Source organism: Notolabrus celidotus, chromosome 9, assembly GCF_009762535.1.
Source record: "Notolabrus celidotus isolate fNotCel1 chromosome 9, fNotCel1.pri, whole genome shotgun sequence".
In the NCBI taxonomy this organism is placed as follows: domain Eukaryota; kingdom Metazoa; phylum Chordata; class Actinopteri; order Labriformes; family Labridae; genus Notolabrus; species Notolabrus celidotus.
Genome location: NC_048280.1, coordinates 16,707,045 through 16,732,518, shown reverse-complemented (window position 1 = coordinate 16,732,518; position 25,474 = coordinate 16,707,045). Strand labels below are relative to the sequence as shown.

Here is a 25,474-nt window from a genome sequence, read left to right as displayed (position 1 = left end):
TGTGAAAACTTTGTACCCACCTCCTCCCCGGCACCTGCGGGCTCCGAGGGGGTTAGTCCTATCTCATTGCTCCTAAATGTCTGCATTTAAATAATCAATCAGGAGTAATGAGGTTCGGAGCCCATACGCCAAACACAATACTGTATGCTGCAATAAACTTATCTTAAGTAAACGTGAGTTGTCTGACTGAAATGACTGATTACACATTCTCGCCCCCTACTGGCCTGGCATGGTTATGCAGGCACTTTCAACTGTTTTTGCGTTGTCGTGTGCACAGAAAATATTATTAACACCAATAAGCGTGGACAAGATTTTTTTTGAAAACATAAAGAAAATAATAATTTTTTAAAATATCCATATAGACGCATGGATGTAGACAGTCAACCAGTGACACGACATGAATTGGGAAAAAAAGCATCTGTCAGGATTATATGACCAGATTCAGTTTCTCAGTTAGCTTAGACAGCTTAGTTATCTTATGTTGTTCAATCTGGAGGAAAAAAAGAAATTGGATTCTTTTTAAGTTTTCGTATTTCATGTTTTTATTTCTTATTTATTTTATGCTTATTTAAAATGTGACTCATAAAGCCTGCTGTTACTCCATATACACCATGTAGTGCTATTTTCTGCAAATTCTCTGTTTTCTTTTCACTTTGTATTGCAGGATGTAGTCCTCTCAAGTTACAGTCACAAAATTACAATTTTAGGTGAACAATGACTTTCACAGGGAAGGAAATTGTAATAGCAGGAAAACCTTATAGCTATACAATCCATGAATGAATGGGTGAATATTTGAATAATACAGGATGTCAGCACTGACACATGCAAGTCCTTGACTCTCTTTGACTCTTTGAAGCCAGATTGCCTCCATTCAGTGGGAGCATGTTCTCTGAATGGACTGTGAATTACAGTCACAGCATCAGGGATATGCCCCCAGTGATGTGGTGCAGAATAGCTGCTCACAGCTCATATTTAAAAAGAAAACATCCGCCGCTCTCTGGCTTGAAACCGCTGCACAAAGTGCTGCAGCATACTTCAACGTCATTGTTGCAGGTGTCATTGTGATCAGCTCTTGTAATGGGCCACAAAAGGCCCGTCCACATTGATGTTTAAAGATATATTTTTTTTAAAAATTTAGAGCTCCAGCCTTTCAAAAAAGAGATGTGGTGATTTGTGACGAGAGGCAAAAGAAGCAGAGAGAAAAAGAGAGATTCAGTTACCAAATATACAACAGGGAGAGAATGAAATGTGCGAGACAGTGACACTACACAAAATCCGTCCCTGAGTTTTCGTCTGTATTTTTTCTGTTGTTGGAGTTCAGCGGAGACTGTCAGTGCTTTATGAAAGGGATTTGTGAAATGATTTCTGCTCATGGATAGCAGAGAAATAGGGAGAGGGATGGAGGGCATGGCTGGCAGAGCGGTGTCAACACCCAGCATGCTTTATAGATTGTTGATTTTTTGCCTAAAATTGTTGTCAGTCAAGTTGTCAGCTGCACTGCTTTGACTTTGAAATCAGACTATGCTACATTTCAGTTTTTTATGGCTGGAGATAAAGAACTGTATGAAGGTTTCTAAATACTTTGCCAATGTAACTCTTCAACACATTATCCATGTTTCCTTTAGTTTGAAGTTAATTTGCTGGACTGGAACTTCAGTATTACCTTGTTTTGCTAAATCAATATAATGATCAACATTTTTATCATACAAAGCCAACAATTTTAAAACTCCCATCTTAAAATAACATCAACGTAAGGCAGAGACTTTAGATTCCTTAATTTAAGGTAGACAAGCCCTAAACGTGCATGAAAGATCATTTGATAATTAATATAAATCAGAACGCGTTCCATCTCTAGAAAACTTCTCCTCCTTCTTGAATCAATAATATCTCCCCATCCCCCTTTCAAGCCTTTGTCCCTCTTAAATCCTTATGTAAACCAAATTCTGCTGCTAAAATGAAAACAGTGTACCCTAAAAAGCACTCCATAGGGCCAAACCTGGGTGGGATAGCACTAAATGCCATTTACCTTACCATCCATAAGACTTAACAACCTTGTAAAACAACAAGGCAGCAAAACATGATCCTAATCAGACTGACACACAAGAAGAGATGATTTTCTTTGTGCACTCACACTTCTCTGTTGATTTTAAGTTCAGTATTGCAGCTTTTGTTACTTCTTTAATTCCTTGTTATCTTCCAAAGTAAATGTGTGGTCTCCCTTTCTTAGCCTCTATAAGAGATTCACACATGTGTATAGCTTTGCTGCCCACAGACACAGGAGGAGCCATCTGGCCTCTCTGCCTTTTTTTTCCTTGGCCTGTGCTGCCGTATACTGCACGAGCCTGCCTACGTGCTGCACCTGTGTTTCACATCCACACTGAAAGAGCACAGAAAGTTTAATACATACACTGACATGAAAATTTACACCTACACTGAAGTATATTCCCATACATGAAGCTAAAGGGATAATGTGCTGAAACAATAGTCAGAACAGAGTTAGAACTGGATGACAGCGGCACATAAAACCTAACAGACAGTCACTCCAGGTGGAGAAAGTGACAGACTGATAGAGAGGCATACAGTACAGGTAAAGTCACACCAAACCAGCGCTTTGATGTCACCTGAGACTATAAAAAGAGTGAGCATGGCATGTGACATTTAACATTGGATTGTTGACTGCCGTTTGCCTCAAGTTTGACATTTTGACCATTGCTATGTTGTTGTGGTCTTTTTTTTCTTTGTTTGTTTTTTTGTTTCCATATTTAAATGATAGAGTGGCACTCGCGAGGAATGAGAGGTTAGAGTAAGTTTGCATTAGCTAACTCCTCAACAGTCTGGCTCCGCCCCAGAAAACAAATATGGTTGTACGGTTGGGTTAAGAAGTAGCTACGATGACACCCAGCTGACAGCCTGGTGTTCCCATCTGTCACTCAAAGCGACCACACCCCCAATAAGGCCTCACTTCAAGAATTATTACCATTATAACAGATGAGTAACATAAAAATTAAGCTCATCACACCCAATCTGTTTTACTTGCACTAGCTGTTCCTTTATTTCTGCTGTAGTGTTCAGGATTTTAATATGGTTCAAGCTGCAGCAAGCAACTTTAGGAACTCCAATAATTGTCACCAAGTTGGTTTCATTTTTTCAGGGGTTGCCCCTTGAATGAGGCCAACAGAGGTCTGGAATCCTAATTCTAATGCTGTCGTTTCCAAAGCACATGAAAAAATCAAATTTTTCTGGGACGCTTCACATGACTCTAGAAAGAGTTCAAATTCCTTGACCATCGTATCAACAAGCAGTCCAAAAGTAATCTCACAACCTAAGGCCGGAAATTAAACAAGTGAGCAGAGTAGTTATTTTCTCAAAAGCTTTCAGCAGTGGGAGCAGCCTGCCAGCCTTTGGGAGAGGAGCTTGAGCAGTAAACAGTCCACTGAGAGAAACAGACAGTGAGGGGCATATGCGGGTGGCCGGAAAGATCAGTGTCAGCCTGAGGGCATCATTGGGCACTTCCTCTGCTTTGTGCCCTCCACATATGTCACTCAGCTATGCTCAGACAGACAGAAGGAACAGACAGTTACACATGTGAGCAGACAGACTTGGAAAATTAGAAATAAAGAGAGCGAATGACAGTCTGAGAGAGAGTGAGGCTGAAAAACGTGACAGAAAGAGCAAAAAGCCAGCAGTCAGGACAGACTGAGAGGTCTTTTGGTGTATCACTGTTAGCCCCAGGACATCGTTTGGCACCCCTGCTGCTCCATGTCCTCCTCCTCATATTTCACCCTGCCAGGGGGTCCCCTGCACACCTCTCCAGGGGCCCTGCTGTAACTGTGCTAATGCCAAAAATAACTGCTGCTAATGGAGGGAAGACAGAGGGGATGGATCAATGGAGTTATCAATGACATTGTTAGCTGGTTGCTAGCTAACTCATTGTTTGTTCCCAGCTGCCTGTAGCTGTTTATGAGCAGATCATTTTCTTTGTCAACAGAAATAGAAAAATACTTTGAGATCTGTGTTGTGGCTTATCAGGGGAAACATTTGATTAAATTTCAATCATAGCCCTCAAGGCTTTTCTGAGTGTTTTTATCATGTTTATAGTATAAAATCAGTTGTGAAGATTCCTTTATGTTCTTTCTTTTCAGCAACAAAACTGGATCTGACTAGTTGTATTGCCCCAAAGGCAGAAACAATCTTTGCTTTATTTGTTTGCTTTGGTCAAGCTTGAGCTCTAAATTATAACTGAATGTCAATTTTAGCTGGATTAGAGCTCTTAAAAACCCACAAATCCAGGCTGAATTTAAAGAGATTTTTCTTCAGAGAGTTACAGCAGGTCAGGCTCAGGCTTACAGAAATGGTTTAAGCTGTAATATGAGCCTGTTTCTGAAAAGAAGTGAGTCTGGAAAGAGAAAATTATGAAAAACAAGAAGAATGTGGAGGAGAATGAGAAGGGAGCAATGAAGTGTCAGTTATCTGCTGACATCTATACATCTAAGCCTGATTAACACTCCAATAAAAGAACATCAGAGGTTTGTGGTCTGTGGCAGTTTGTGTAGGATTGACAGCGTGGTTAGCTTGCTGGTTAACTTGACATTACAGTTGTGTTTTAAAAAAAACATTTCAACGTATTGCATTTCTTTATTTTTACACACTTATTTATTGACACATTAAATGCAACTAAAACAAGGAAGCAATGATTTAAAGATTAGTACTGGCAGAATTTTAGTGCAGCTTTTCCAGAGTCTAGGAAAAATCTTTGCTTGGATGAGGTGAGTTGGACAAAAAGGAAATGAAATCTGCTGCATGACAGCAGGTCACAGGTGCTATAAGACTTGGTGCAGATGGTCTTCATAACACACCATTTCACTGTGATACAGAGAAACTTCCCCACTCAGCATCTTTCAGACCCCATGATGTCATCTATGTGTCAGTGCACCTCTCAGTATCATATCTTTCTCTTTATGTAATATCCTGTACAGTAACCTCTCTATACCTGCTATGACATCAATTCACAAACAAGAACACTCAAAAAAATCTCACAAGTTCTGCTCCATCTGGGGGCGAAAATTTGCCTCTTAAGAGAAGAACCCAAACAGCACAGAGATAACGTCAACCCTTTTAGCATCAGTGGCTTTTTAGAAGCACCCAACAGATACCAAATTACTACTTAAGCCCTCTTTAAAGACAAGGATCTGAGCGTGCATACCTGCATTTGTCACATCATTTGTTTGCTTGCTCATTTGAAAGAAATTGTAGCTTTTTCCTCTGCTCAGTGTCTGGGGAAATTAAAATATACACGGCTAAGCAAAGCCCTGTAAGTGAAATACAGCTTGTGCAGCATCTCTGCTGTAGGCGGTAGAGGTTCAAATACTGGCAGGTATATATCACTGAGTACTGCAGTGGCTTTGGTTAATGCATTAAAAGTATTCTTTTATATATATATTTATATATATATATATATATATATATATATATATATATATATATATATATATATATATATATATATATATATACATATCTCACAGATTTTTCAAACAGACGTATTTCTCCAGTTGTTCGACTACCCATGAGAACTGAGAAAACACTTACCACGTTTTTTCATTATAATAAGAGATTGTATAACCTCTATGTCCTGCACTAAAGCTAACTAAGCAGTCACATAAAAACAGATGTGTCAAACACATGCAAAACACATGAGAGCACACACACAATCATACCAGGGATTTTAAATAAAATTTGTAGAGGAAGCCAGTGGGATTACTGTTTTTCCTGCTGGCCTTTCAGCACGTTGCACTCCTCTACAGCTTGTCAATGTCTTTCCCAGGCCCTTACTTTGTGTGTGTATGTGAGTGAGTGTGTGTGTGTGAGTGTCCTCACCACAGTTAGGTAGAGTCAGTCTGGACAGCAGTTTGCGGCCTCCTCCATCCTCAATGCAGCGGAGCTCCTGAGTGTCTGCTTCCTCTCCTAACCACAGCTTGATCCACATGTTCTCACAGGAACAGTGCAGAGGGTTCCCTGACAGGATCCTACAAACACACACACACACACACACACAATGTCAAGAACTTTGAAGAACAATGGGGAGTAGACAAGAGAGACTATAGTACTAAGAAAAACAAAGGAGCTATGTTCCAACTGCTACAGGACTATCAATGCGTCTTGAAGAAAGAGTTTAACATTCACAGAAATGTACTTTTGTGTAGAGAGTAAACCTTTACAACTCCCCAGTCTGTCAATGAACTGTGAAGCTAACACCAGCAGAAGCCTTTTCGCTTAGCCTAGCTTAGCACAAAGTCTAAACACAAATGGAAACAGCCAGCATAACTTAAAAAGTTCCCCTGGTACCTGAAGCTCACTAATCACATTGGATTGCCAGGTGACACAAAGGAAACTAACTCCACCAGAAAACAGAAGCATGTCATTTTTACACTTGACTGTTTAATGAGAGCCCAGCTGGTTGTTTGCACACCTCGATCTTTCCATCCAACTTGAAAAAATAATGACAAAAGAGATTCTAAATCAAATAGCATCTGACTTTGCAAAAGGAGGAAGAAAAGTAAGCCAAATTTTGCTCTAGAAATACTGTATGAAAATGGACACACTTTTTCACATTTAATATTTTTTTTCTCAATGTAATATGAAAAGTACAACATAAATAAACATACTTTGATTGAACACTGTTTAAAGACACAGGTGTCATAGCCACTCACAATGAGCCCTGGTGGTTCAGCAATCTTCGATGTTTATACAAGTATCTTTTCTATTTATTGGAAATCCCATGATTGAAGACAGCAGTAATCTAACCCCAAGATTCAAAACATAACGTCTACAGCTGACATTTGAGATGCTTAGTGTAAATATTAATCGACACACTGTGATGAAAACTGGGAAGTAAAGAGAGAGAGAGAGAGAGAGAGAGAGAGAGAGAGAGAGAGATAGAGAGAGAGAGAGAGAACTGATAGAGAAAGCTGCTCAGAACTCACAGATAAGAGATGTTAAGGTGTCTGAATATTCTCCAGGACAGTGATGACAGGTTGTTATCCTTTAGATTCCTGGATGTAAAGTCAAACATCAGGAAATTAGATCATAAAATCAACACAACAAGGAATAAGGTTCATGTTACAGCAACCAGTAGAACATTTCTCCATGCATCAATAAGCTTGCATTATTTTGTCATTAAAAGTTTTCCCCTCCAAGCACTGGGACCATTAACCTTAAGAAGTACATCTGATTAGTGTAATAGGTATCAAACTTCAATTACGTTGACAAGATACCAAGGCCAATTATAAGCCCTGTTTAGTCTGAACCTGAAAAAAGTAATTTACTTTCAAGCTCTCAGCTGTCAAGGTTTTCTTTTTATTCTTTTGGCTTTTTCTTTTTTATTTCAGAAATAGATCTTTCTTACATTATGCTTTAACTTTCGACAATTTCTTCAATTCATGAATAAAGAAAGCTTTTTTTTTAGTTCTGAATTTCTAACAGTTTGGTCCTTATATTAAAAGAATCATAAATATACACCCTGAGTTTTGACTTACAGGTACTGTAGCTTGATGTTGTTTTGAAAGGCCAGCTTTGACACATATGTTAGCCTGCTGTTAGTCACCGTTCTGTCACAAACAAAAAATATGTCCATTATCACAAACAGTTATCAATAATCAGTAGCATCATAACAATCAACAACAACATGTGGCTTCCTGGTCAGCTCTTTTAATAACAAATGAGATTTGATACATTGCATACCAATTTCTGTCAATGGAGTTCTGTTCTTATCAATGCCATAATTATTCATTTATTAAACTTTCATAACAACTAACAAAGAAGTCACGACATGTAAAACTTGAAAACTATGTTTTGAAAAAAGTAGGACTTCACAGTTTAACTTGCTCAAAACTAGAGGTTGGTATTTATGATGTAAGAGCATGCATATGATCATCCTGAACATAGCCTCTATAAACCACCATCAGAGAAACATTATGTTATTGTAGTGCACATCTGTTGTGTGCAGTGGAGGACACAGACAGACAAACAGTAAGAATACAATTACCAGTTCATCTTGTTTACTCAATAGGTTCAGACAAACTATTCCACCCATAACTGGATCAGTTTGAAGACATCTGATGACATCCTCTATGATGTATTTATCATGTATTTATCTATGTTCTCCCCTGTATTTATAAAGCATTAAAAAAATACTCAAATGTGTAAATGACTCACATAACAAACAAGGCAAAGAGACCAGTGTTTGTACACGATGGTGATGTAGCTTAATGTGATTGGAATCTCTCACTTTTAATTAATTCTTCTGAACATAAGCCTTCACAATTAAGTTGTTTTCATTAAGACTTCACATCAACAGACCATCTTTCTTTGTACAAATTAAAGATTTCACTGCACTCATCCAGCAGTGTCAATGTAAAATGTCCCATTTAAAGAACAGTCTAGTGAGCTGCTGTTCAAGCATAGTCACACGTCTGTCACTGTGCCATACCTGCACATACATCTTTTCCTACATTGTAAAAATTCAAAATCAAGCAAATGTTTTTTATCTTGTTTCTCATTACAAATGTCTCAATAGACTTAATATAAGCCACATTCACCTGATAAGACTGGATAAATATCTTATTTCAAGATATTACAAGTCCAAAAAAATGGAATAGATTCTTACAAGTAAAAAATCCTGCCAACAAGGTAAACAGAATTTACTGGTTAAGTTGAATTTTGCTTATCCAAGATCAGCAGACTTTTTACTTATAACATGCAATTCAGGTCTTTTTTTTGTGTGGTATTATCTTGAAATAAATTGTTTATTTGGATCTGTCAGGTGAATGTGTCTTGTATTTAGTCTAATGAGACAGTTTCTACTAATAGTTAGACAAAACCCTTGCTTAATTTTGAGATTTTGCAGTGTAAAGTAAGACAAAAGAGAACTGCTTCATATAGGAGGAGTCTAGAGTCAAGCTCCTTTAATAATCCCAGCTACTGAGCATGTGCAGACCGAGTCAGACCCTCATCGGCCGAGGTAAGGCTGTGAGACATTATCAACATCCTGAATGAGGAGTTGATTTAAAAGAAATTACTTTGCTGAGATTTAAATTTTTCCACCAAAACACTAGACACTCCGAAAATCATTATTTCAAAACATAAAGCCATGTAGCCGATAATGTCATTATTGTTTTCTCACGAAATACAATATCACTTTGTGTACAGTGCATATCCAACACACAAGACAGTGGTCCTTGGTTTCTGCTTTAACACTCATCTTGCTCTAGTGTTTTGTTTACAGTCTATCCACATTATTAGATTATATACTTGCAGTGCATAACGTGCTTTGTATTCATCTCTCTACCAAATGGGATATTGGCTGGAAAATTAGCTGTCTACTTAACAAATGATTATGTTTCAAGTTAGTGCTGCTTGGTAGACAATTCTGTGTGAGGTTAAGACATAAAATAAGACACATATGCATAAGTAAACCAGGGGATATCCACATATACAGAGGCAGCTTTAAAGCAACAGCATAATGCATAAAGCGAGGAAGAAATCATAAAAACATATAACATTACATATTAAGTACACTATTGCGAATAAGTAATACAATCATCATGCATTTTGCCCTAAAACTGAACATGTAAGTATTTTGGTGAACTGAACAGCCACATAAATATGACTTATCAATCTTTTAAAAGGTAAACTTGACCCTTGATTAGAGACGTAACCATGTGCCAAAATGTGTGTATTTGTTCTATAAGCTGTAAAGACTCACAGGTTCCTGAGATTCTTGTAGTAGTGCAGGTCTTTGTCGTTGATAGAGGAGAAGCCGCTCTGGTTGGCGATGTAGCTGTCAGGAGATACAAGTGTGTGTCAGAAGGCTCATTTGTTAACTGGGAGGGGGAAGCGTATACAGAAACATTTCAACAAGACAAAGCAACACAATAAACCCATATAATTAGAGTTGAAAATTAACAATGAGCTCCTGATGGACTGCAGCTGATAAATGACCCTGCAGGGGGGAGTCTGCAGTTTTTAAGAAGTAGACAAATAGATTCAGTCCTCTCTCCTCTCTCTCTCTGCTGCACTTGAGCAAGGCACTTGAGCAAGGCACTCGACCGATTAAAGGGCCGACAGGAGATGATTGTGGGCAACTCCCTCCAGTCAACGAGTGTAACTGTGTGAACAGATTTCTGCAAAACAACATGTACTTTTCAAATAAAAGATCTTTGAGATCAGTTGTCTGAGAGCATCTCACCTTCAGAGGGAACATGCTGTAACTGTCACAGCTGGGCTCTTTGTCACTCTGATTACTGAACACGGTGTTTGGCCAAATCACAAGGTCATTAATGATGCTTTTCGTGTGACAGACATACAGATTCATCTCATTTGATTCATTAATTTGCAAGATTGTCAGTGATGGTCTTTCAGTCTGAGATGTTTGTCTGTTTGTCCTTACGTTTTGTTTTATGTCTCTGAATTTACACTAAAATAATTGAATTTCAGGCAAACCAAGTCAAAATATTGAAAGCCATTGCTGAGAAGATAACATCCTATCCTTAAAGATATTTCATAGTACTGTCCTGGTGGCCTTGAAGGGGTCTAAAGCACCATACAAAACCTGACAACATGTAATCATTACGTCCTTGCTTTGAGTCTGCAGGTGCCTTTGTTGCATATCCTCTCTTCCCTTGTTCCCTCTCTTTCTTTTCTGCTCTCTTCTCTCCCTATCAACTCAAGTTAAACTGACTGAAAAATAAACTGTAGAAAAAACATGACTAAAATCTGATATATGCCTTTTAATAATTAAAGAAGCTGACCCAGAATGTCAGCATTTTTCAGTGGATTAAACACAGAGGCATGTTGATAAATTTAACCCTTCATCCCTGGAAAGCAGCATCAAAAGACACATTCACTCCAGAGCGACTGTGCTCAACAATACCAAGACAAAACTACAAATCATTTCAGACGAGGTGTTTTTAGGGTTAGAACCTACAATAAATCACAATTTTAACATTTATTGTCAGCAGATGACTGTGTAAATCAGCAGTAAGCTCTAAAACAGACAGTGTGGTTAAGATTGCTGACAGAGAACATGATCGCTAAATACTGACAGTGTGTCTGTTATCAGCAGGTTTAATGAACACTTCGCTGCATGTGTGTGTTAGTGTGAAGGGAGGCTTAAAGTAACCTCTATTTTAGTAAGAATCTACAACTGCTGCCAGTTGTTTTAGATCTTTTCTGAGCTTTTTTGTGATGAGATACGTGCTGTATTCCCTATGATATAACTTTCTGTGTTGTTTCTAATACAGCCAACACCCACAAGCCTAAAATACATTGATAATATCCATTTGGGTTCATTTTTTTTTTTTATTTGTCTGATTTTATCATCCAGTCATTTAGGAAGTTACATGTTGTTTTTTTCACATTATCTAACACAGGAATGAACAATGGAATTTAGAAATGAGCAATCAGCCACTGTCTATGGGTTTTACATAAATTTAGGAATTTACATTGTCACTCAAAGCCCTTTAAATCATGTCACACTGTATGTTTGCAGTGCAGATGTCAAAAATCAGGACGTTAAACCACTTAGCACAGACAGAGGGGGACACTTTAACCTGCTGTAGCACCCTGTTTTTTTGGCAAGGTCGTTCAGGATTAGACGTCAGTAATTTGTCTGTTTACATTAGGCAAGCATCCAGTCAGTCAGTGTCTTTCTCAGGACTGCTGGCTCATTGAACCAGCGTCCAAGGCTTCTCCAAGTTCATCCCAGCATTCAAGTTATCAGCAAGGCCGTTTATCTCTGCCAGAGAAGATAGTGCAGCAATGACTTTTTTTAAGCTGCAGTTTAATTGCTCTCAGATATGACGTGTCTCAATTTATTTCAAGGCAAAATGACGTTTGAAGAAATTACAATGATTTTTTTTTCAGTGCACATTGAGATTTAGTGACATCTTGAATTATCATCTTCCCAAATAATCAAAGTGTTGACTCTGACATCGATTTTTTTCCGCGCCTGTGGTTCATTTAAATACACTCATATGGCCATCTTGGGAAGTGTCTGTGCTAATATTTGGACAGTGGTGTCTCTTCTCCACACACAAATACACACAGACAGACCTAGGCATTTGCAATCACACAAGCACGCGCCCGCACACAGACAGGGCTTTGTCTGAGGGCTAATTGTGAGAATAAAGTCAATCAGCTGCAGCTGCTTTCATTTTTAAATGGCACGTCTCTCCATGCTCGTACTGAGAAGACTGATGTGCCTCATGATGATGGCAATGAGTCTATTATGCAATGTAGTTTACACATGATGTGTGTCAGAGCCGAACCCAAGCCGGATTAATCTGTGGGACTTGGATTTATACTCTAGCGGGTAATTCCGGGAATTGGCTTAAAATTTAGATGGAATGCAAAAAAAATTGTAAACTCCAGAGCGGGTTTGGGTTTTGTCTGTCGCTCTAGACACCAGCAGAGGAGGGGTATAGAATGGCATTCCTTTATTTGTAAAGTGTTGCATTCAGTCTATAATTGGTTAAAACAATAGAGGGAGATTTAAGGAGCATTATGAAACTCCATTCTGTAAATATGACACTCACATGTCGGTGATGTTCTCCATCTCCGCCTCGCTTTGCAGAACTGGAAAAGAATTGATACCCCGCTCCGGGTCCACGCAGGAAATCCTTGTGCTGCTACAGGAACAGGAGGACGGACATGCCTCCGCGGACATCCAGGGATCCCCCGAGCCCACTGCCACCCCGATCACCATCACCCACCACCAACATGACCACCAGCAACACCGCCACGACCCAGACCCTCTCCACGGCGAGAAGAGAGCCCCGCTCCCGGGTGTCCAGGCGCTCATCTCGGGTGCCAACTTCAGCTATAAGGCTCGCTGAACAGCCCCACGGCCACGGCTCAGGGTGGCTGGGATCAGCCCCGGTTCAGCCAATCAAGGAGGGAAAGAGAATCAAGTAAAGAATCCGATGGTGAGGCGGTCAGACAGGCGGTGGGATTAGAAAACCATCGGCCGTGACAACACTGACAGACAAGGCAGCGAAAAACCGGAGAGTGTGTCGATCCGTCCCGGTGTGTCTCCTCCAGAATCCCCCGTCAGTCAGCCAGTCAGTCAAAATCACACTAAGACACTGACGGGTGTGTTCCAAGGAGGATCTCTCTCTCTCTCTCTCTCTCTCTCTCTCTCTCTCTCTCTCTCTCTCTCTCTCTCTCTCTCTCAGTGTGGATGAGACGGGTGGTGGTGGACGTGGTGGTGTTGGGTGGGTGTGAGGATGATACAGAATAAATGGGAGGATGGGAGAGCCACATTCTGCTGTTCCCTCTTGCGGATGGATGAAGGCTACAATGTGGATACCAGAATCGAAGCAGACTATGTATAAAGTGATAGCTCATTAACGCACCCCCCTTCCCCCTTAATGCCACTTTGCTCTGCTTACACAATGGTCTGGGGGAAGGATCAGATGCAGGGCAGAGTGGTATCACCCCCAAGGGTACCTCGACACAGCGGCATGATTTGTGTTGTCAGGTGAATTGTCTGCTTTACCTCTAGATCTGTCAGGAGGTTAAAGTTCAGCACACTCTAGGAGGGGCTACTCAAGCCTCATCTAAGTTGTGAACGAGGTTGGACAGTATAAGCGCCCTTGTCTGACGCCCAGAGACATGCAGAGAGATGTAAGGGGAGGAGAGGTGGAGGAGACTCCTGCTTTAAAGAGGTTATTTAATTTATCTGCTTGCTGGTTTCACATAATGTGTGTAAATGAGATATAAGGGGCTATCAATTTACGGGCTCTAATTGCCATAATCATCCTCATCATCACCGTCGTCGTCATTATAATCATCATTATCATCTGGTTGCTATGCTGGGTGTAGACCTGTGTACAGTTAATCAATGAGGAACAAGACTTTATGAAGGTGCCTTTTATTCTGAAAGGAAGCCATATTTCCAGTCTTTTACTCAGAAATATTCAGATAACATGGGAAAATAATGCAAATTACATCCTTCCTTTTGTAACAAACTGCCATGTTTTAATAACATTTGATTATCCTATTTTTAATGCCAAAAGGGCTGATAGGTGATTTGACTTAAAAGGTAGCTGTAATGTCCAAAGCATGGCATGAAAACAGACTCGCAGAGAAAGAGGGTGCCACCACCAATCATCAAGTCTTTAGCCCGCTTGTACTAGACCAAGCGACACCTTATTAAACCATTAGGCCATATTTCATAATCATAAGGGGCTCTCAGCCAAAGCAGACCTGAATCAATAATGTGTCATCTCAGAGTGGAGGCTGCATGCCAGTCACCGTGCCGCTATAGATTTCATACTCCTGGATGTATGTCTTACACAAGAGATGTGTCTTTAACACTGCACATCCATTGAAGAACAAAGGTCCTTCTTATCCATCTTTCACCTTGCAAGTGAGAGACAGAGGGTGACAGCACATCTGCCTGTGAGCGGTGACAACATGCCACAGCTGTGAGGAGTATCTCCTCTTGTCTCCTCTCCTCTCCTATCCTCTCCTCTTCTCTCCTCTCCTCTCCTCTCCTCTCCTCTCCTCTCCTCTCCTCTCCAATGTCCTGTCCCCATGTGCAGCTCTAATGTGACGTTTGCTCTGACGCACGGGCAGTGCTGCTGAATAGAGGAGTGTAATTATGGAGCTCTGTCTGTGTCGGAACCAATCTGGTGGATGCCTGCCTCAAAAACAGTGGTGTGCACACTGCACAGCACAGCGTGGGTGTGCCAATTAAAACATTGTCTTGAAAACATAGTATTCTAATTACGCTCTGGTCCCCCAGAAAGTGACAGAGGTTGTAGCCTGTGTTACAGGTTTGACATTTGTAACACGTAATCACCCCCTTTGAGTCGACTGTCAGCCACAGACAAGGCATCACTCAGGATGTATCTAATTCAACATTGTGAGCATATTATGGTATGTCAGGCATACTTAGCCTCCTTTGCAATGTGTGCAGCATGTCTAATGTGTTAATTTCAGGTCTTTATACTGTACATACATACAATAGATGCTGTCACTGACAAGATCCTAACATACGAATGACATCCATACTGAGGCGGTGGACCACTATTATTTCATTTTAACTGACATATCCACCCAATTCGCTTGTCAGTCAGCATGTAAATCTGACTGACAAGGAAATGTTCCCTTTATTTTCCTTTAAAGTTCAAAACTCGAAGTGACATTTTACTCTGAAATCTTTTCCTGAGGTTGTGTGAAAACTGTTCCTTCATATCTGATAAAACCTGATATTTATACAATGTGTGCTGTCTTCACAATTAACTCAAGGGTCATCACACTAGAAATTCATCTGCCAATCAACTCCAAGTAGGTAATGTTTTTTGTTTAGTTTGCATATTATGTTGCATTATTGCAGAAATTACCATCAGAATAACAACAGTCACAAAGACCAAGATCTTACAGTTGCAATTATGAAAGCTATACATTTCTTGCATTTCTATTTATTAAAAGTTATTTATCTCATTCAGTGGTTGTTGCATTACTGAAGCTGTTTTTGCATCTAAATCATATGTTGTACATATATTGTTGGATAATAGTGTCATGTTGTTTTCTCACAATCAATTTTGAAGTACCAAGAATCAACCCTCATTTTATAACAATCAGCCACTGCTGCATAGAGTTTCTTATTAAATCACAATCAGCTGTTGTTGCATTGTGTGCATGCAATATCACTGTACATCACTGTGAGAAATGTTCATCACAAGCTTCAGAGCACATGCTGATGGTAATAGAAATTGATATTAACGGAGCAACAGGGGGGGGGGGGTCATGTTTATATCTGGTACTAAGATCGAAAACCCAACAAAAGCAAATACAAAGACTTCAGAGGAAAAAAAAGATGAATTAGGGCCCGAGCACCGACAAGGTTAGCGAAGGCCCTCTTGTAACCCTAAGGATTATTATTCTTTCTTTCTTTCTTTCTTTCTTTCTTTCATTCTTTTTTTCTTTCATTCGTCTAACTTTTTTAACCCAAATTTGCTTGCCTCAAAATGCCACAAAAGTCCCCAGAAGTTGCACATGCCCCAAGCCTGGCGAACATTTAAATATTTTGCTGGTCCCGTGAAAAAAATTCCCAAAAATGGCTAAATAGCGCCTCCTTGAATTTGCAAATTTCAAAAGGCCAGCCCGTCAAGATGGTTCAACATGTACATGCATGAAAAATGTATTGCATAGGTATAATGCCAAGACCTACAAAAAAAGCCTCTTGACGTCATGGTGAAATCCCGACAGGAAGCACAGAAATTTCACTTGAAATTCTGACACCCGATTCGCAAGGGTACGTATTTATGCCAACTTGGCCTAGAATTTTGCTCCGATCAAGTTCCAAACATGAACATTTTAAAGTAGACACATTGACGATTCAAAGTTATCCAAAAAAAACTGCAAAATCTGAAAAATTGTGGGCGTGGCAGACTGTTGAATTTCGAGGTTCTCTTGGCAATCTGCAAAAAACTATAAACCCTAATATCTCTCAAATGCAATGTTGAATCTGGACCAGGGCAGTCATGCATGATAAGTCTCCCAGCCTGAATGCCTCTATAGGCAAATATTCACCAATACCGTATAGCACCCCCTACTGGCCACAGGAAATCACATGTCCTATAGTTTTTATCCAATCAACTCCTGTGTCACTCAGCAAATAGTACTAATTTTGGAGATAAACATTTATCAAAGGGGCTTTCCTTAGTCAATGTTTGTGGGCATGGCAGAGGGAGGTTTTCTTGCCAATCTGCCTAAAACCTAGACTTTTATAACACTCATGCAGTGTTGGATCAGGACCAGGGCGGTCATGTATGATAAGTGTCCCAGCCTGAATGCCTCAATGAGCAAATATACCCCTATGTGGTGCCCCCTACTGGCCACAGGAAGTCCCATCTTACTTTGTGATGTATAGCTCTCCCTCTTTTGAGGGTATTTATTTCAAATGTGCTAAGAAACGGCCTTCACACCTTCATGAATCAGAGGTCAGACTGTGACCTGTCATTGAAGGGTGTGTCTGGCGACGCCCCAAACTATGATGTCTCGCCACGAAACAGGAAATACTTATAGCTCCTTCATACAGTGATCAATCTGTTTGAAGTTACATACACATGATCAGGGTCCATCCCTCAACACATCTATGGACTCATTTATCTACTACAGCCATAGCGCCAACCACGGGAAGTACGTTGTACTGACATTTACATACAATACCTGATCTCTTCCAAATTTGACATGTTTCATCATAGACCCAGCCTGAACTCATCTATAGACACATGATGGTCATAGGAATAGCGCCACTTAATGGACAAAATGGGTATTTACTCTCTGAACATGTTTTTAACATGCTTTTGATCACAACTCGATCTATAATGAACTGTGATTAACAATCCTTCAGAACATAATTAAAGTCACAGCAGCACATACTGGTGACAGGCAGGCAAAAATCAGGCGGTGCTTGTGCGAGGGCCCGCTCATATCCGCTTGTGATTTTAATTATCTTTGTTATTATTGAACTGAAATGAATGTGAACATGGGTGGATACGGCTCAGTGGTAGAGTTGGTTTCCTTCCAATCAGAAGGTCTGCGGATCGATCCCAGCTTCCACAGTCACATGCCAAAGTGTTCTACTGCAAGACAGTGAACTGAAAATTGTGGCATCGTCAATGGTGTATGAATGGAATTAGTTAAAACTGATGGCCTCTACATTAGCATCCTCTGCCATCAGTGTGTGAATGGGTGAAAGTGCACTTTGAAAGCACTTGACTGAAAGACTATAAGTAGCACTGTGAAAGAACAGGTCCATTTAACAATACAGGTTCAGCTACAGGTATAATGGGAATAAATACTGATAAACAACATAAATGCATACAAACCTAGGATGATCATATTTTTAAACCTCCAAATGGGGACACTTTAATTTGACCACAAACCAACATATATGAGCTCATGGTTCATTTGGATGACAGCCAGCCTTCTTGACGTTATGCAGCATATCTTGACAGAATTAAAAGTTGGGCTAGCTAAGCAGTAGCGGCACGCCAAGACTGATTGACACATGTACGGACATCATCAGAATTAAACTTTGACTCACCGTGCATTAGAGAGGTTTTTTCTATTGGTTAAAACAGATATAGCCCTCGCAACAACATGGATTATTGTTGAAAGTCTGAGGACTTTCCGTTTGATTTGAGCATCAGAAGCTGTCTCCTGCCATTTAAAAAAAAGATGGGCTGGAAGAAAAGAAAAATAGGGAAATCACCCACAACGGCTGCTCCCTAAATATAAGATAACTGAATGTCTCATGGACTTTAATCAACTTTGGATCGACTCATGACAACTCATTAATAATTAAGTTCACCTTGGGACAATTTATGCACGCTCACACCTGTCTCTGACATGTGTAGAAAACATGACCAATGTGAATGACATCATAGACTTTGGGCACACAAACAGAGATACACACATGCAGAGAGACAGTTAGTGGGTGCTGATGCCCAGTGTTACACCCAAACCCTCTGCTCAGAGAATAAAGCTCTCATGCTTTAGCTTGTTCTTCTTCTTTATATGTGTCTACGTTTTAATCTCATGGAAATAAAACCATGGAACTGTAGTAGATAATAATTACTCACAAATCACTCCCTAAAAGAATATGGAGATTCTGCCCTATAGAAATCCTCATACAGGAAAAAAACATATTTTTACTCTGTAAAAAGAAAAAAAACAAGGCTTCACCTTCCCTAGAAACTTTCTTAGCAAATTTAACTAATGCATTTCATGGAACATAGAATCATGGAAGAGGCAATATAGGAACACACATATACATGAGTGTTAATGATTTTTTTAATAAAGACAATTTTTTGAGAAATAGAAATTCTCTCCTTTCTTCATTTTCTCTGTGTTGAACAAACTCTTGTATAACAACTGCTTCCTGAAGAAGGACCACCGTCTCTGCCTGGTTAGTACATTACCCTTTGAGCATTCTCCCTGGGCAGCTTTGGTTGTTTTTATCTAATGCCTGTTATGGCTCAAACAGGGGCAGGATCCAACTGGAGATCACTGGTTGAAATAACTTTCACCCTTCAGACCCGGGTGGGTAGTGTCCCCTGTGGAACTCCTGACAATTATATATATCAATGTATCTGTATACCTATATACATATAAGTCAGTGTTGAAAGTCCTGTGCATTATTTTGAGATTTCCCTTGGTTGAAACTGGGACAGGGATTTTTCCAATCGAGACATATTACTGTTTAATACGTATATTTGTTGGGACTCAGGACCCAGAGCTCGAAAAAAAGACGGTCCCAATCAAACAGGGGCATAAAGTTACCATATGCAAACCACGAACAACAACCACAGCCAAAACCATTTCAAAAAGTATCAGTGAATTTACAATATTAATTAACTGTGAGCTAAATAATTTAAACACTACTAGAGCTATGCTAAAATAGATTTGTTTTAGGTTTGTATGAGAACTAGCAGCTGCCTGCCCGCTGTAGCTAGCAGGAGCACTAAGCAATGGAGCACATGCCAGAAATAGCCTACAGTACTTTCATCTTCAGGGTATGTTCTTGTTACTATTAAATAGTACTTTTTACCATTATCTTTATCTTCATACAGTCATATTACATGCCCATATGTATTTATTATATTGCTTAATCTGTCATAACCAAACCATAATCACGCCATGTCAACCTGTCACTACTTAATCATTTTTTAAATATTGCCTGTAATTACCACTATTTAAACCACTTGTAACATTTTTATATACATTAAATTTGTATTCTCTTTATTTATATGTTTTTATATGTACTTATTTTTTTTTTATTTCTTATTTCTTTAAACTTATTCTCAATTGTACTTATATCTGGGTTGCTGCAGCAATCAAATTTTAACCGGGATCAATAAAGTAAAATCTTATCTTATCTTATGTTACAATGCTGACTCACAGATTTAATGTGGGTAGGTCCAACTGTCCTCCACATCATCCTCATCTTCCTCATTATCCGAGCTGTATGACAGCAGGTTGTTCTTCGCCACATTAGCAGTTAGTATCCTCATTGTAGGTTTAACTGTCTACTATCCTCATCATCCACTCTTTCAACAACCGTAACACTGTTCATGATGAGTGAGCTTCAACACACCACAACTCATAAACTTATTAAGTTTCACTTGGTTAATTTGACCCTCTAAGCAACAGCCCAACTAGAATCCGCTGGAATAGCGCATTCATATTGTCCCAAACATTTAATCAGACTTTAAGAAATAAAACAAATCAACTGCACAAAAGCAAATATCAAGGATCATCATCACTCATATCACTGGAATGTCATTACATAAAGTTGTAAATATCCCAAAACCTGTGGGGAGGGTCAAACCATCTAAAGAACCAGGGGGTTAAGATCTTGCTTTCAATCACCTTTTATTTTGTCACATATTGTTGCACCAACACACGTGTTTTATTTACCAATAAAATGTTGCTTAATCACATTTACCTGTTGTTAAAACGCAAACACAGAGATGTGTATTTGAACTATTATTATATCATCACCACCTATTTTGGCATGTGTCACCTTTTATTCTTTTTGTACCTGTTCCCGGTCACACATTGTTACAGTAACAATTACCTAATGTGTCATCACAGTCATCTGTTGTGTGATCACAAGGACTTCAACTTCCAATTATCTTCCTATTTGTCTCGGATGCTTCAGTTTACATGTTATGGAACAATACTGTGGAAAAAGCCTATCACAAGGTTCAAAGGCCACTATTGACATTGAGCGAGCAGTCCCCAAGCCAAAGATATTTCAGTTATGATCATGAAAACTGTGAAGGTGGGGCGTTTTCATAGAAGCATAACTTTTTATCAATGAATGGAGAAGATTGATGGGATTTTGTTTTTGGAAATTTTGTTGCATCAAAATCAGCTTGTGGCATAATTCTGTTTCGTCACAATAACTTGTAGTGAAATATAATCGACTGTCTTTCACTAAAACCAACTGAAAGTTCATTTTGAAATAAATGATGTAGCATCTCAATGACCCATTGGTAACCAGTGGCCAAATGTTTAATTGTTTTAATTATGTGATTATAGCATCTGCATAGCCATAGATTGCATAAGTCTTTTAGCAACATTATAGATTCAGCACAATCAGAAATTTTTCATCCAAGTCTTCCGTTTGTTACATCAAAATCACTTGTTTTTGCAACTTAATTATCGGTTGCATCTTCACAAGAATCTATTACTGTAAGTCATCACACTCACCTTTTGTTATGAAGCTCAATGCTAATGACTAACTAGCAGTCCCGCAGCCAAAGATATTAAAGAGATAGTTTTTTTAATTGGAAGTGAGGTTGTATGGGTTATTTGTCAATACTAAGTGTATTAGCCACATGGGATGCCAGTTTGCTCAGCCCCTTTGGTGAGAGAGGCTAGGGAACCTGCAAAGAAGCTAGGCTGTCAGCAGGTACAGTCTGGGTCAATAATACTATGTAATTTAGCTAAATTTAATTAACTCCAACCAAAGCACTATTCTTGGTTGAAGTTCAGCTTTGAGAGAAGAAAGCCCAATTCATTTTTTACTCTTCAAGGAAGACACATCTGTGTTCTTCTGCAGTTCCCCTCACTGTATTGATAAGGTAAAATTATCATGTGGACCATGGCTTGTGTTATTGCAAACAATGAGAGTCAAACGCTTATTTGGGGATGCACTTCCATTTGGCTTTTCTGTGTTTTTTTTTTTAACCTCTGAAAATTGGAGAAAGTGGGTTACAAACCAACTGGGCTCAGTATGGCAGGGACCGCTGGTTGACCGCAGCCATATGTAAGCCACTGGTATCCTCTGATTCAGAAAAGTCCAGAAGTACTGCCATTACCAAGTCCCTCTTGTGACAGCAAGTAGCATCAAAGTAGTAGGCATGGGCTCACAGTTGTTTACACACCAGGTAACTTGGGACTTCTCCTGCTTTCCAGTTAGCATAGAAGTTTGTTCCATCCTTACTCCAGTCTATTGAGTATTATTATCAGCACATAAAGGTATCCACTGAAGTCCACAGTAAACACCTTGTCAACGTTGCTGTCAGAATCACTCATTTTTAAGAATTTGGTTGCAAATTTTTCTCTTTTGAAGCCTTCCTTCCGACCCAAAGAGCTGATCAGTGCACTGCAGGCAGAAGAACACGTACATGTTGCATCCTCAAATACACTGCAAAACCTCAAAATCTTACCAAGTGAAATTGTCTAATTTTTAGTCAAATGTCTTATCCCACTTGATTTAAGATACATTTACTTAACAAGTAACATTTGAGCAAGATAGAGGGACTCGTTTTAAGACAACGCATCTTAAATATCTTGTTAAGTCAAACAATCTTCAAATGATCTTGTTTTGAGTTGTAATTTAGAAGAAACAAGGTTTATTTTACCTTTTATACATTTTTCAAGCTGAGATCTTATTTATAGAGGATGAATAATCTTGATTTAAGACAAACACTTTACTTGATTTAAGTAAATGCATTTTATTGGAGAATCTATCAGAAAACAGCTTCATTGATAAAAGAAAGAAAATTAGTTTTTTTAAGGGTGGGTTACAGTTTTCACGCACTGTTTCTTCTAAATCAGATAAAAATATACATCCTCAAACTACATGCACACAATGAAAAACCTACTTTGAGCATAGCTGGCTTATCCTATAAAGTCAACATGACTGAATATTAGTATATCCAGCTGACTATGAGAAGACATTATATCTCAAAATGCTCAAATTAAACTTTGTAGTCTCATTTCAAGCACAAGATGGTCTTAAACCTAGAGAAGTGCCGCTATAATACAACTAAAAATAAGGTGAATGTATCTCAAATGGAGAAATTGACATGAAATGTATTAGTGCAAAAATCTTTTTTTGAGTAAAAAAAATACTAACTGTTAGCATTCCTGTCTTATTCTGAGACACTACACTTTAAAATACTGGTACAATATTGCTTAAAATAAGTTTTCCCTGCTAATTTTAAGATCACAGTTTTCTAACTGTTACGTCTTATTTTAAGAAGTCTTACCAAGCAAATTTTCAAAAGTAAAAGTACCTTGAAATAAGTTTTTTTTTGTTTGTTTTCGGAGGGGTTTTTTTTCTAGTGTAGTGCAAAAACGAATTGGCTTTCTGACCACTAAGTAAAGCAATGAAAAATGTCCAAATAGAGCATACACTTACACTGAGAATAGTGCTTTGATCTAAGTTAGCCAAAAATGATTAAAATTACGTGGTAGGGCTGCCAAGTTCTCTGGATGCTTTGTTAACAAAGGGGCCAAGCTGACCGGCATCCCCTGTGGCTAACACACTTACTATTGACAAGTACCTCAATCATACAACCCCACTTAAAAAAAAACTAAGACAAATCATCCCTTTAAAGTTACTACCATAGCCAACATATTGTATTGATATTTGTCGAGTGATGAATCGGTTACAGACATATTATTCACATATTCTCGTTTTGATCGGTTAATCAGCTAATGTATTGCAATGGCAGCAACAAATCCCATTTACCTGTTGTTACATCACAGACACCTGTCACTGGAACATGATCACCTGTTGTTTCATCACATCCTTACTGTACATCACAAGCCCATAGCTGAGTCATAATTGTTGACGTATCAGATCTCCATGCAACACAATCCCCTGTTGTACATTACATTTATCTCTCATTGCATTATAATATCTAGGGGGCTGATATTTACCGGATCTGAACACAAGACACACTGAGTTTGAGCTGGAAAATAAATAACACTACCTCGCTCAATGTGCAGTGTTCTTTTTTGGTAGCTGTGAGGGCTCTTGGCACATGATGTTTAGATGAACAAACCCTGGTCTGACAAAATGTTCCTGTTTTGTCCATTGTTTTTTTGGTTTTGGCTTTTCTTGTAACTTCTTGGCTGCAGTCTCATGAATGGCTACATCAAAGTTGTACTTGATAGTGGTCTTCAGTGAAACCTGTAGTGAAAAGAAGTGTTTAGATTATTTTTTTTAAAGATGGACAGATTGCCCCCATCCCCGTCTTTTTGTACTCAACCATTACCCCCTCCCATGAGAAAAGGGTTTTGGAAATCATACAGAACAAATATGACACAGATGATGGTTCATTTCCATTGTAAAAGGACTACTGTCTTAAATGATTATATATGTTTTCTTTGAAGATTGAGCTTGATGAACAAGTCAAATGAAAGTAATCCTAAGGTAAACCTAAGGTCACTTTTACAGTAACTAGATTTAATATGTTGTCTTATGTCCTTAACTTAACTGTTGACTTCGTTTAACTGTTTTATGTTTTTGTTTTTTTAAAAAGACGGCTAACTTTGAATGAGAGCCATACCCAAATGTGAATGGTCAAGTGAATGAACCTATTCTTACATCTACCTCCTGCCTTGTATTCTTTGATGAGAAATAGGAAATGATACGCTAGTGCTCTCTAGTGGCTGCTGAGATACTTCAGAAATATGAGACTATAGCTTGCATCTTCACACTGTATGTCTACATAAAAACAATTATAGATTTTCACCGTTAAAAGAACACAGTTCTTGAAACCAAGGTCCTGTCCTGCCAACTGCAAATGGCTGTGCTAAATCTAAAGCAGTTTTACTGTTTCTACTTATTTAATGATATATTGAGTATAAAAAAACACTATTACTGTTTGTCTTCTGCATTTTAATTTGTTTCATGCTGTAAATATAAACATACATGCAATCGAGAAAAATCTCATACTGGTCTGAAGATAACAGAAAGATAAACAAAACTATCACTGACCCTTCAGTATCCTGGTGGCCATCTGGCCACAGCACCGTATCAACATCACAAGCAATACACTGTTGTTGCAGCTGTCACAAACGTGTGACCATGTTTATGATATGTCATTCCTGTTGTATGTACAGATTTTTTTTTCCTCTCTGGTTGAGGGTCATCTTACAATTCTGCAGAAACAAACATGTTCTCTCCCGCTACTCCTTGTCCTCTGTGTCATTATGCTCTCTTTCTCTAACTCTCCAAAATGATATTCTGCAGACGAAAGAGAAAGTTTTATGTTTTGCAAAGGGTCAACGCTGAAAATGTATGTACATCGGGGGTTGATGTTTTTCTGGAGTCTTAAAGTTTCAACAACTATGTATGAATTTTATTTTTAGTGTGTGTGTTTGCAGGGAGGAGGGAGAAAAAGGAAAACTACAAAATAAGGACAGAGTTAGAAATATATAAATTTCCACTTTTGCAAACACTGTGTCATTGCAAATGCAGCAGATTGCTGTTTCAAGGCTGGGATGGTACAAGAAGAAAGTACTGAAATAGAAATAGAAGAGAGGTCAGGTTGGTCTGACTGCCAAAAGATCAGATTTAGGATAATTTGTAACAATTATGAGCCTCTTCCTGTTTGCAACAGAATAGCCCCTCATGATTCAACTACAAACTTTA

General features: G+C 38.8%; 1 protein-coding gene and 1 long non-coding RNA gene across 2 annotated transcripts in view; one reads left to right on the top strand and one right to left on the bottom strand.

The window, feature by feature from the left end:
* The window catches only part of ntrk2a (neurotrophic tyrosine kinase, receptor, type 2a), a 107,919-nt gene extending 94,764 nt beyond the window's left edge, over nucleotides 1–13,155 (bottom strand). Inside the window, exons 1-5 of the mRNA XM_034692241.1 lie at nucleotides 12,594–13,155; nucleotides 9,764–9,838; nucleotides 7,536–7,607; nucleotides 6,984–7,052; nucleotides 5,878–6,026 (exon numbers count right to left, since the gene is read on the bottom strand). Of these exons, the coding sequence (XP_034548132.1) occupies nucleotides 5,878–6,026; nucleotides 6,984–7,052; nucleotides 7,536–7,607; nucleotides 9,764–9,838; nucleotides 12,594–12,859 (631 nt within the window). The 5' untranslated portion in view covers nucleotides 12,860–13,155. The remainder of the gene's footprint in view (nucleotides 1–5,877; nucleotides 6,027–6,983; nucleotides 7,053–7,535; nucleotides 7,608–9,763; nucleotides 9,839–12,593) is intronic.
* Nucleotides 12,190–15,507, top strand: LOC117819041. The gene is made up of 2 exons (XR_004632427.1): nucleotides 12,190–12,370; nucleotides 12,632–15,507. It is a non-coding gene; the product is annotated as an uncharacterized LOC117819041 (long non-coding RNA).
* The last annotated feature ends 9,967 nt before the right edge of the window (nucleotides 15,508–25,474 follow it).